The sequence below is a fragment of the Dunckerocampus dactyliophorus genome, chromosome 14 (assembly GCF_027744805.1).
Source record: "Dunckerocampus dactyliophorus isolate RoL2022-P2 chromosome 14, RoL_Ddac_1.1, whole genome shotgun sequence".
NCBI classification, from domain to species: Eukaryota; Metazoa; Chordata; class Actinopteri; order Syngnathiformes; family Syngnathidae; genus Dunckerocampus; species Dunckerocampus dactyliophorus.
The window spans coordinates 15,691,275-15,704,596 of NC_072832.1; the positions used below are offsets into that span (position 1 = coordinate 15,691,275).

Consider the following 13,322-nt stretch of genomic DNA (forward strand, 5'->3'; position numbering starts at 1 on the left):
ATGATGGTCCCTCTATCCTCCCTCATAGTTCAGTGACAGGGTGTGGTTGCCCCATTCTGAGGAGTGTAAATCTAAATCCTAAACAGCGGCACAATAGTGAGCGTGATTCACCGTCAGTCAGTGCTTGACTTTTTTGGTCTTACATTCCAATCCCATGTGCTGGAGCTTCACACTCACACTAAAAGCATTACCTTTGCTTTTTACTGCACTTCCACGCTCTATTCCCTCATTATTCAGCACCTCGTCTTTAAACAATATACCCCTATTGCACTTTCACCATACACATTCACTCTGTCACCCTTCTACTCCTTTCAAAACCTAACCTAGTTTGCGTTAAAGGGATAGTGCGGATTTTTTGACATGAAGTTGTGTGACATCCCCATCAGCAGGGGACTACAGCAACAGTGATTTACCCCTCCAATTGGTGGTGGGGGTGGGGGGTGGGGGGTGTCATACAACTTCATGTCAAGAAATTCGAACTACCCCTTTAAGGCAGGGGGCCCCAACCACCGAACTGGGGGGAGGAAACCTTTCAGGCGCAATGATAAAACTACACAAACACAAAAAATACTATACAATTTGTAAATAACTAAATCAAATTTTAAGTAAATGCATAGCAGTTTTGGAAATATGGGCCATTATTTTATTTAAAAAAATAATATAGTTTGAAGTTTTTACATGTTTATGTTGTTTGTTGCGAGTGTCCCGCTTTGTTTGACAGTCCTTTAACGCACCATTGTATGTGCGCTAGCCTTCTCCCACTCTGCACAGATTGCCAACTATACTGTATTTTTATCGGGGTTTTTTCACTTCATATTTGCTCCCAAATGCTGGTACCCTGTGGGAATGCATAAAGGTAAAGTTTTATGACGTTACTGAGTGCTAATGTGTATATTTGTTCTGTACACAGCTTCAAGTAAATTCATGCTAGCACACTGCCTGTTAGCACACACGTCAAGCAGCGGCGCAATAATCTTCGCTCTGAAAAACAAACTCCAATCTTATACTGGTGGATGGTGGGTCTGTATTCACTTTGTGCTTTTAATTTGATGTTGCTCCTGTCGTAGTTTTACACAATAAATACTAAATGAGATAAATTAGATCGCTATACGACCCCCCTTCCCCCTCCAAAAAGGTCCAAAAATGTTGGGGACCACTGCTTTAAGGCATATTGGTGCAGTGATGCTCCCAATCCCACGCATGGCGCTTGACAAAGCTGTCCTAAAAAAATAATCTTCACAAATTAATTCAATATTCTATATAGAGCACTTTAATTTATAGTTATTTCCTTTGTGCGTCTGTGCTTTGTATGCAACTGTTTCTGACGACTTTCCCTGTCAATTCTCAGCCGTATGTCCATAGCTGTCGATTTACTTACATTTATATTATATTTAACAGAGCCCGCAAGGCCTTCTCTGCTGACCTAAACTATCAGAATCACTGACCTACATTTACAACTAAACTGTAGTATTTGTTCTCTTAAAATGTATTAATTTATTCCAAACAGCATCTTCATTTCATTGCATGTTTCTAGGCTGCATTGCTTCCAGTAGGTGTATGTTACATTTTTTGTCCAATCAGATTTCAGCTTCTTTGAGCTGCTATACCAATGTAATCTGCCAAAGGCCTTCAGAGGTAGGAGTGCTGGCCCTACATCACTTAAACTTTTAGCAGTGGGGCTGTTTCTTTGACAGATTTCAGATTTGCCTCACAGGGCCAGCTTGCAGGCGTACAGTAACACCAATGGAGCAAAACAATGCTGACTTCGACGAGCAGAAGGTGGCTGTAATGTACAGCAAAAGTTGCTTGCCAACTGCCAATAAATAACAGAAGAAGAGTCTGTAGCAATTTGCCCAGAATAATGCCCACAATGGCTGATGGAAGTCGAGAAGAAATTGGTTTGAAAATCAATTTTCAAGGCTGACTTTTCCGGAAAAGCAGACATTGTGATGAATGAAGACAAACGTTAACTTGTTTGTCTTTAATGATGTGCATTGTTGCATATCGCAGTTATGTGTATTATTATGGGACGTGATAGCGGTGGAATCAAAAGGTGGATTCGGTCACTTAAGGCCCAGCCTGCCACTGATATTTTCGTTTAGTTCTCATGTTCTAAAATGAGCATGATTGTGTCAGCCTTTTCGGTTACGAACATGACCTAATGCTTTGTCATTAGACTTTACCAAAAAAAAAAAGCTGTGATGCTGAATCAGCAATGATTATATTCTCCTGTCAGACTCATCTTCTATTACCTTCGAACATGGGTGGAAATGTACAGCACACTACAGCCACTCGCGTTCCTCTTTCAGCATTATTCACACTTGAACAAAAAGGAACAGGAGTTGCTTTCAAAATAAGCTGTTGCAATGTCAAATGTGGAAGGAACTGACGGTGCTTGTGAGTAAACTTAACACTGCATTTCATTGTGTTTGCAGCAACTTTTTCAAAGAGCCCCAGTTGAAGAGGTCATACTGGAACACTATAGCTGTCTATTTATTGAGCACATGGCGGTCAGACGGTTCTAGCTGTACAAAGGGACACAAATTTTTAAATAATATGTTTTAAAAAAGAACAGAGGCGGCCGTGTTATGGTACGACCTGAATATACAGTACCAGGAAGTGACAAAACATTCTCTGTCTTGAACAAAAATACAATGAAGCACTTGACAAACACATAATCACATGAAGCTGCTGGTGTATTTCAAAGCAGTCCCTTACAAATCAAGATGCATATTTAAGTACTGTCAAGTTCTTTTGGACTTAAGCCAGCCCGCACTTGCATTTGATTGTAGAGGCCGTTTAATCAACTCGACTCCAGGAGATTTTCTTGAGTTTTACTTGACACTTCGACTACTTGCAGGCGTTATCGGGTTGGGTTGATAACTTTTGAATCGAAGAGGAACAGCATTACTACTCAAGACTAAACACAGTTGTACCTTAGAACCAACAACAGTTATTACATACCAGTGGTCTCTCCGGTCTTCTCCCGTCACAAACATTTTAATAGACGTTACAATGACTTTCCAGAGGTGCCTTTTGTTATCCACTGAATTGACCAATTTGTACACCCACCTAGCATCATATAATGCATGTCATAGGTGTGTCACATAGGCATCAACAAGTTCATCTTGCATTATATTTGTGTCAGAGATTTGAAAGACGTGCATTTTTTAACATCGTAATTGCCGTAAGAATTGTCATACACTTTGATGAATACAAACAGTCACGTGATGCTTATTTTTTACAATACATTACAGTGCAATACAGTACACTATTATTTCTAACTGAAAATAAGCCATTTTCAGCATTGTAAATGTTTGGATTGGAATATATTGTGCCAATTAAATACATATACAGTAGATCCCCGCTATTCGCGGGGTTCCAAGACCCATAAAAAGTCCTAAAATGTGTATTTTTTGTGCTCTAAGCCTTATAATGTACCTTTAAGGGTTAATGAATGCATTTTAAATTCAGTTTTACACATTAAGTAACAATTACAGGCATACAGTATAAAGTATTGTACTAAAAGTGCAGTTACACAACATCACGTCTAAGAATGGGCCAGTATGAGATTCTTACGGAATGATAACCATGGGCAAAAATATTACAGTTTCACAGTATTACAATTACAGCTCTAAAATGTATTACAGTATTTTGAAATATCTTTATTGAAAAGAGAAAAAAGTCAAGTCAAAACAGTTTTTTAAACAAAACAGATTTTTAAACCACATAATAACAACCACATAACCACATAATAATAGAACACCATGAAAGTGGAACGTGTAATTAAAATAAATAACAAAAAAATAACTGAATTATCCCACCATCTTTCTTCTACCGCTTATCCGAGGTCCGGTGATGGGGGCAGCAGCCTAAGCAGGGAAGCCCGGACTTCCCTCTCCCCGGCCCCTTTGTCCAACTCCTCCCGGCAGATCTCGAGGCGTTCACAGGCCAGCTGACAGACATAGTCTCTCCAACATGTGCTGGGTCTTCCCCGAAGCCTCCTGCCAGTCGGACGTGCCCTGAACACCTCCGCAGGGAGGCGTCCGGGAGGCCACCTCATCTGGCTCCATTCAATGCAGGGTTGTTGTACTCTAAGTTTCTCAAGGATGACAGTGCTTCTCACCTTATCTCTAAAGGAGAGCCCAGCCACCCTACATGGAAAACTCATTTCGGCCGCTTGTAAAACAAAAACTAATTACATTCAAACCTCAGCTTTCAAACGCCCCAGTTTTTGTATGATTTGGTTTTTGATTAACATTTTCGCCACAATTGTGCCCCGTTTTTTGGACAGTCTCAGTTATCATAAAATATTGTGCATAACAAACTGGTCCATTTGTCATGCACTCAGTGCCGATTGCTCATCGACTAAAAGCTGAACTTCATTAAATTTAAGAAAATAATTGGTCAAATATGCACTGATAATCTTAAATGTCGTTTTAAAACTGCATTAAAAGTGTGCTTAATTTTGTGAGTATGTTGAGCATTAATCTGCTGTAAATTTGCCCTCTGATCTCTCTTTCTTCGGAAGCAGCACGGACGCTATGGTAAATCGCCATTGAAGCTGTAGCTTCAGAGCATGGAAGCTCAGAGCATATTTTTGCGCAAGGGTCCCCCACTTACTACTTATGGCAAAAAGCAACACCTTGAACAAGAGATAATAGGACCCTGATTGGATAATTCGGCAAAAAATGTCACTTCCATGGAAGCTGAGCTTCACTGTGAGTCTATGAAGCAGGGCGGTCCTTGATTTTCACTGTCAGCAGCCAGAGAAGTGAGCGAGGTTGTTTTTGCCCACTTTCCCAGAGTGAATTATTTCACAGTGCTTCAATTCTACAGCTATTTTCTCACTTTGTACATACTACAGTGTAAATAAACTAAATAATCCCAGCATTATTAAGGTTTGTTCGTTAGTTGCTTCATTAAATCATATCCTCGTTGTGGGAGGAGTAGCTTGCTAGTTAGCCCAGCCACGATGGCCGCAGTTGGTAAAATCATATTAAATGTATGTCAGACCCCAATGAGCTTCCCGTTTCAAAAACCAGCAGCTACCATTGCCTGTACTGTGTCATGCCGCGAAATGAAGTGCCCAAACAAAGTACCCTATGCATGCGTGACTCACTGTCTGTGCATCTTTTATTGAGCGCGACTGCTAAATAACCCACCATGGGGCCAAAGTTGGGAGTTACAGCAATTTAATAAGAAGGTGAGAAACACTATTTAATTCAAGAATTAACTCATTGCAAAGTATAAAGATACCATTTGGTTTTCGTCTGACCTCTTGGAACGAGGTGCCAATGTATTCACAATTTAAAGTAGAGAGAAGACAGTCCACGAATAGGCAAGCCTCTACAGTATAGCTATTAAACAATTAACATATTGGTCTCTGTGTTGTTGGATGATATTTGTCCTATTTTTAAAATATGCTTGGCTTGTGCTTGTTTGGTGTTATCATAAGGTGTAATTGGATGACCAAGCAAGTTAACTAACGGTACAGTCGTCCCTCATCACTTCACGCTTCAAATTTCACTCTATCACGATTTAAAAAAATATATATTAATAAATCATGCCATTTCGTGGTCAAAACATATGCATATTTAAGGAAATGATGCATATTTTTAGTAAGCATATCTAAAGTAAGCATTTAAATGGCTCAGTGCACTTAAATACAAATATACGCCATTTAAAAGAGCATTAAACTAATTTATGTAGTATTCTACACTGGTCACTAGGTGTCAGTAATGTTACTGTAATGTTCAGTGAGACACACTAGCACCAGACTTGATTGCCAGAATAGGCTTTTATTGCAGATTTGAATTATCTCACAACAGGAACAATAATCCCCAATAAAAACGGGCTACTGTTGTGGCCATAACCCACGCCAAGATGAACTCTAACCCATGCCAAGCTGAACTCTGAACCCCTGATGTCACTTCCTGTCGTCCCACACACGAGCACAAGTCTTATTCATGTCTTAAATTGCGTATTTTCTGTTATTATGTCTATTATATTGGATAATACAAGTATAAGGGTGGCTATAGGGGTGTTATTTCATGTCTAGAGGACTCTAATAATATAAATAAATATTTAGAAGGTCATAAACAGGGTTTCTATTCTCTAACTACAAAAATCCATCTACGAATAAGGAAACCTACTTCGCGGAAATTCATTTATCACAGTCGGGTCTGGTACTAATTAATCACAATAAACAAGGATCACTGTATATGTTTCCCTTAAAGTTAAAAGTATACCAAAAGTATACCATTAACAAATGTGTAAACAACAGGTTTACTCCCCTTAAACAGGATATTTTAAGAGTAAATTAAAGCAGGAGAGATTTAAGTACAAGAATTTCTGACCTAGACATGGTGTTCACATGAGAATTTAGTAGGAAGTCCTAACATTTTCAGATGATTTCAAAGAAATTTGTAGTATGGAAATATTATTTTCATAACACCATTTTTTAGTTTTCTGCATTAGTTTCTGTACAAAGTCCTACTAAATTCTGATGAGAATAGGTTTGAAAAGGACACCTCCCAAGATTTTGTATGTGTCTTGCTACACTAAATTAATAAACTGCGGCACAAAAACATGAAAAACATCAATTTGGCTGACATCACACACATCGCAAAAAAACGCACCATACCACATTACTTGTTATCATGGGTAGAGAGGGTTTTTTTGTCTTAAATTACATTAGTTGTTATATTATTTTTATACTTGTGTTATACAGTTTGACACTGGAACAGATTAATCCAAATTCTATTATATCCTATGGGAGCAAGGGTTTAAAAATCGGAATGAATTAACTGGTGTCCCTGAACGGATTACGTTCAATGTACTTGAGGAAACACACTTGCACATTGCTTCTTTTTATATCTTTTTGGTAAGGGAGTATTTGAAGCTAATTGCACAATTCAAAAGTGTTAATTTAAGGATTTCAAAGTGTTACGTGCTGCTGGTGTTTGAATCATTGTGTTTTCCTTTTTGACAGTTACACATCTCCAGATTCTGCCTCAGATCATCTATCCGCATGTCCTTCAGCTGTACCAGACGCTCCAACTTGCTCACCTTCATCTGCAGGATCTGCACACACACACACACACACATGTTAAAAAAGAAGGGAAGCATTGCACATTTGTGTCCTTGTATAGCCTCTGGTCTCACATGCAGATGTTGTCACACATTGAGCGTTACATCCGCTGGGGTGAAACTGACTCACTGACCACTGCTGACACAGCTTGTGCCATTTATGTGCACACACACACACACACACCTGCAAAATGTCTATATGACTTGCTTTTATCCCAGCAGAGAATTAACTAGGAAGACAAGCCAAGCGATGCGTTTCCCAGATTGAAGTGTGTGCATACCTCCACTGTCTCCTGCAAAGCCATGGCCGCGTGCTCTTTTTCCTTCAGAATTTGCCGGAGAGCTGGGTCCAAGTGGGAGTAAAACTGGGGTGCGTTTTGCATTCTGCTGCACCATTAAGGACATGTATTCTTTATTCCCCATACATTGCAGCTGATAATGGTGTTCTGCTTTGGTGTTACCTATTCTCCAATTTAAACTTTTCATCCTTTTTCAGCCCTTCACGTGCCATCTGAGTCACCTCGGACTGGAGATCTGGAAAAAAGATAAGAAAGAAAATGCATGACATTTCCCCCCAAAACAATCATGTCGACTTAATGTGAGAGATGAGGCATTTGCTCTTGTAGGACACTCTTAGAAGATGAGACAGTAAATCTTACGACCACAACAATAGGGGGTGAGTAGAAGCAGAACAAGGGAGGGAAAGGCCTTGATGTTCTGCCATGCTGATCTTAGGTCAGTGATAAGGCCATCTGCTGATGGGAGGACCTGCACTCTGTGCTCTGTGTGTGATAGCGTGTAGGGTGGGGGAAGAAAGAGAGGAAAGAGGAACTGGTCTGAGGTCACAGGGTTTTTTTTTGTGACAACAGATGAGGTGTGAGAATCAGAAGAAAAGGAGGTCAGCGAATGACGCCCTAAAGGTCGTGACATTTGCTAATCAGGTATGTGTGTGGCCACTGTTATCATGATAGCAACACATGCAATAAAAGGACAGGAAGCATAGGATCATAGGAAAATACACCACAAAGCACAGCTACTCCAATCCTATACAGGATTACCAAAGAAAATAATGCTCAGTTTTGATGTTCCCATTTAATTCTGCTTTTACAAAGATAATAATGACTTTTAATTAGTAATCATTACCTTAAAAAACTACTTAATGGGCCCTTTTGAATGATACTTGAACAATAATCGTGTGTCTCTCTCACTTCCTGTTTGCTCCACTGCCTCTGACTTGGCCCTAGCTAGATGAGATTGCCCCATGAATGTTCAGAGGCTTCTCTACACATCTTAAAATAGCCCAGAGCTGTACCAACTATCCTCCCCTAGTGTTAATGTTACATTTTTTTGGATGTGATATATAGCCTGTATTACATTGGACAAGTGCAGAGTTACAGTAAAGGCTCTAGAATCGATCTCGGGTTCCGATACCAGCATAATTCACATATCGTACCTTGTTGATACCACCTGTGAAGATTTCTGATTCATGAGCTATGTCTGCGCTTTAATGTTGTTAGCTTGTTGGTGTCAGCAAACGCAGCGAAAAGAATATCAGTGAACATAGCTTTCGCCACACAGGCACTGGCAGCTGTCCTGATTCCTGCACACACACAAGTACTCCACATGATGCGTTCGCAGCCACACAAAACAGTCAAACATCTACACAACACAAAACGTCCGGTGGGGTACAGTATAACTTGCCTGTAAAGAGGAGTTTATTACAGCCTCATATAAAATCAACAGTAATAATGGTAACGTAGCAACCCGGAAGTTATGTGCGATGTTATGAGTTCAGTGTTGTCCAACGGCCTGTGAACGCGTCAGGCTGAGCGCTCGTGTGTGTGTGTGTGTGTGTGTGTGGGGACAGCTACGTTCACTGATATTCTTCTACCTACATTTGCTGACATTCTTTTGGCGTGGTTGAATGTTAATGCAAACAGAGCTCTGATATCGGAATTGTATTGTATGGGCAGATAAGCAAATTCGGGTATTGGGATTGGATTGGAAGGGAAAAAATGAGGATCGGTGCATCCCTAATTACAGTTTATATGTAAAAAGTGGATAAAGTGTAAAATAGCGCTTCTTGGAGCCACCTACTCTGTCAGAGAAAGGCATGGACAAACACACACAAAAGTTTAGATTTTGGCCAGAACACTTCAAATTCACAATTGTGGGACTTCTGAGACTTTTTTTTTTTAGTTGTTGAAAAATAGTATAATATGGGACCTTTAAAAGAGAAATAAACAAGATTTCCAACAGGTGTGTTGTGGTTGGAGTGAATGTTGTTACCTGTGTGCGTGTTGTCTGGGTTCCTGGTGTCATAGTATTCCAAATCCTGAATTTCAAAGAACACCATGTAAGTGTGTGTGTGTTTGAATGTTCTGTCATTAGCATAGGTTACATACTAGTATGTTGTGTGTGTTGTGCTCTAGCTTCTTGTCTATCTTCTCCCGGAGGGCGCTGAGCACGCTCTCGATCACTCCCGCTGTTCTCAGTACAATCTTTTTCACTGACTTCTCGGGCACGTGGAAGTTCAGCTTGGAAAACACCTTCCTGTGCACGCAAAAACACACACGCAAACACACAGCTGGTTCCAATTAGGAGCAGCAGAGGAAAGGCGTTCTGAATTGATGTTGCATTTTGATGATAAACACCACAGGGATCCCAAGTGAAGCCTCATAGTTGGCTGTTTGCCATGTAAACGGTCCAAGACCGTGTTTGGACTGGTTCTCACCGCCAGATGAAGAGAGTTGAGCTAAGTTCAGGCTGCTGAATATGTTGAGGTGTCTGCTGGGAATGGCGGGTAGGAGAGCACTAGACATACTTAAGTCACAGTTTGGCCATTTATAAGCTATAAGAATGTATTCTGAATCACTTTAAAAAGAAAAAATAAACCAAACAGACAAGATATGAGTCACATGGAATCAGGATATACAGTACTCACAAAAATGAGTACATGCCCTGCATTTCGGCAACCATTTTATTATCAAGGGAAAATACTATAAAATTAAGCTTGGACTTATTGGACATATTCACTATTCACTGAAAATGACTCAGATACAAGATGACACAGCTACTATTGTCTAAATAGCTGAGTAAACCTCACAGCGAACATGTCCAAATTGTGTCCAACGTGTCAATATTTAGTGTGAGCGCCATTGTTATCCAGCATTGCCTTAATCCTCTCGGACATGGAGTTCAGCAGAGCTGCACAGGATGTTACTGGAACCCTCTTCCATCACATCATATCAAGACATCGGGGCTGGTGGATGTTAGACAGACACCTTGCGCTCCTTCACCTTCCTTCCGCTTGAGGATGCCCCACAGGTGCTCAATTGTGTTCAGGTGTGGAGGAGACATACTTGGACGCTCCAGCACCGTTACCTTCAGCTTCCACAGCAAGGCAATTGTCATCTTGGAGATGTGTTTGGGTTTGTTATCATGTTGGAAAACTGCCATGAGGCCCAGTTTCTGCTTAGAAAATGTTGGAATTAATTTTGTGCCGTCAGCCCTAGACCATACCAGACCATAATATGTAACACCATGCTTTTCTGCAGGCAATTTTAAATAACAGCGGCTGTGTGTTGAGTCTTTTTCAGTGGCTAGTAAATCTATACTGTAGTAGTAGTTACAGTGGTGTGAAAAAGTATTTGTCCTCTTCCTGATTTCTTATTTTTTTGCATGTTTGTCACACTGAAATGTTTCAGATTATCAAAAAAAATTAAGTATTAGTCAATGACAACACAACTGAACACAAAATGTAGTTTTAAAATCAAACTTTATATTGTTAAGGGAGAAAAAAAATCCAAACCTACATGGCCCAGTGTGAAAAAGTGATTGCACCCCCTGTTAAAACATAACTGTGGATTATTATACACGAGTTCAAGTGGAAAAGGTTATAGAGACATTATCCACAAAACATGGAACAGTGGTGAACCTTCCCAGGAGTGGCCGGCCAACCAAAATTACGCGGAGCACAGTGATGACTCATCTAAGAGGTCACAAAAGGCCCCACAACAACATCCAAAGAACTGCAGGCCTCATTTGCCTCAATAAAGGTCAGTGTTCATGACTCCACCATAAGAAAGACACTGGGCAAAAACGACCTGCATGGCAGAGTACCAAGATGAGAACCACTGCTGAACAAAAAGAACATTAAGGCTGGTCTCAATTTTGCCAGAAAACATCTTGATGATCTCCAATACCCTTTGGAAAAAACTTTTTGGAGGGTGTGTGTCCTATTACATCTGCTGTAAAAGTAACGCCGTATATCAGAAACAGAACATCATACCAACAATGAAATATTTTGTGGTGGTAGTGTGATGGTCTGCGGCTGTTTTGCTGCTTCAGGACCTGGAAGACTTGCTGTGATAAATGGAACCATGAGTTCTGCTGTCTACCAAAAAATACTTAAGGAAAATGTCCGGCCATCTGTTTGTGACCTCAAGCTGAAACGAACTTGGACAATAGACAATGATCCAAAACACACCAGCAAGTCCACCTGTGAATGGCTGAAGAAAAACAAAATAAAGACTTTGGCGTGGCCTAGTCAAAGTCCTGACCTGAATCCTATTGAGATGCTGTGGCATGACCTTAAAAAAGGGGCTTCATGCTGGAAAACCCTCGAATGTGGCTGAATTACAACAATTCTGCAAAGATGAGTGAGCCAAAATTCCTCCACAGTGCTGTAAGAGACTCATTGCAGGTTATCGCAAATACTTGATTGCAGTTGTTGCTGCTAAGGATGGCCCAACCAGTTATTAGGTTTAGGGGGCAATCACTATTTCCACACAGGGCCATGTAGGTTTGGATTTTTTTCTCCCTTAATAATAAAAAGTTTCATTTAAAAACACATTTGACATTCACGTTTGACAAATGTGCAAAAAAAAAAAAGAAATCAGGAAGGGGAAAAGCACTTTTTCACACCACATTATATCATCCTTGTGGTTGTAGTGTGCACTGCATCATACTGACAGTTGTTTCTAATATTTCACACCCTCATGTAAATAATGACAGCAAACCACGCATCAAAACTCACACACAGCAATATGACAATAGCAAAATAATGCTTTTCTGACATTTTGGTTACGTTAAAACGCTACATAAGAGAGTGAAAATATTAGCAACATCTTTCAGGATGATCTAGATAGATAAAGTTCTGCTAGATACAGTGGTGGTTTCTTGCCTGTTGAGAAGGTTCCAGTTGCTGAGCTTCTGTTGTGTTGAGCTGGCAGGAGTATAGTTGTGCAAGTCAATAAGCCTTGGGAAGAAATGTTTAACAACCTCTGCTGCCATTACTGGAAATAAATAGATAAATAGACACAATAAATCAATATATATAGATATACCGTTATCTGATAGTTCCAATTAAAAATGGTCGTTATTATCCTTGTAAAGGAAGAATTTCTGGTACAGTTTTTGTATTGGATCTCATTAGCCAAGGTGTGCCTGGTGATGCGTTGATTGATTGTTCTCCTAGTTTAGCTTTAGCGTTAGCATTAGCTTTAGCTGAAGTACCTCCGTCGCTGAAGTCATTGGCGATGTTTCTTTTGGGCCTTGAAAGAGGGATTTTGTCTATCCAAGCGTACAAATCCTGCAGCTCTTCCTCGTCTAACTCTCGCTCCATTCGCTGCAAATAGAGTTTTGCCTACTTGGAAAAAGTGTATCAGTTTGCCGTTCAAGCGGCTGTCAACTCTCTGGGTTGTTTGAAGGTGGTTGCTAGGCAACATAGCGTAAAGGGTCTTGATGCGGAAGGAGCGCCAATAGGAGCACTTGTGAATTGAAACGATACGTAAGCAGACGTGTGCACGATGGGGTTCTCTCTTGCATGAAGCACTACAGGATTGAACTGTTGTAGAATTAAATACACCACATTTTTTGCCAATTAAGCCTTCAACACTAACTTTATGGTGAGTTACATAAACGTGTAGTTTTGCTTTTTTACTTTCAACTCAGTGGTTTCTAACCTAAACAGTTTTTTGGACCATTTTGGCTGTGTTAAGGCTTATAGAATTACATTTGCCAAGGGTCTGCATTTATTTAAATGTAATTTGCAACTTCAGCTCTTTAAATATACCAAAAATGACATCCAGTTGTATCTCTTCTCTATCATGGCCACTTTTGGCCAATTGAATTATGGCAGTGGTTCTCACTTATGATCTGTCATGCCCTGCCTAAGGCACAGACATTTTTCCATGCAACAATATTGCCTATATGAGTCTCATTTGCAA

General features: G+C 40.1%; 2 protein-coding genes across 3 annotated transcripts in view; one reads left to right on the plus strand and one right to left on the minus strand.

The window, feature by feature from the left end:
* The first annotated feature begins 730 nt into the window (after positions 1 to 730).
* dact2 (dishevelled-binding antagonist of beta-catenin 2) overlaps positions 731 to 13,322 on the plus strand; it is a 38,734-nt gene continuing 26,142 nt past the window's right edge. Inside the window, exons 1-4 of one of the 2 annotated variants that reach the window (XM_054798884.1) lie at positions 731 to 856; positions 6,995 to 7,462; positions 7,589 to 7,768; positions 7,962 to 8,033. The gene's annotated coding sequence lies outside the window, so the exon portion shown is untranslated. Of the gene's footprint in view, positions 857 to 6,994; positions 7,463 to 7,588; positions 8,034 to 13,322 lie in introns of both variants that reach the window. The other variant, XM_054798883.1, reaches the window with a different exon arrangement.
* Positions 6,548 to 12,831, minus strand: spef1 (sperm flagellar 1). Its single transcript, XM_054798885.1, has 7 exons — positions 12,610 to 12,831; positions 12,278 to 12,389; positions 9,498 to 9,645; positions 9,382 to 9,427; positions 7,554 to 7,626; positions 7,374 to 7,479; positions 6,548 to 7,086 (listed from the first exon to the last, which is right to left on the minus strand). The coding sequence occupies exons 1-7, from the start codon at positions 12,716 to 12,718 to the stop codon at positions 6,949 to 6,951; spliced, it is 732 nt and encodes a 243-aa protein (XP_054654860.1). The 5' UTR covers positions 12,719 to 12,831; the 3' UTR covers positions 6,548 to 6,948.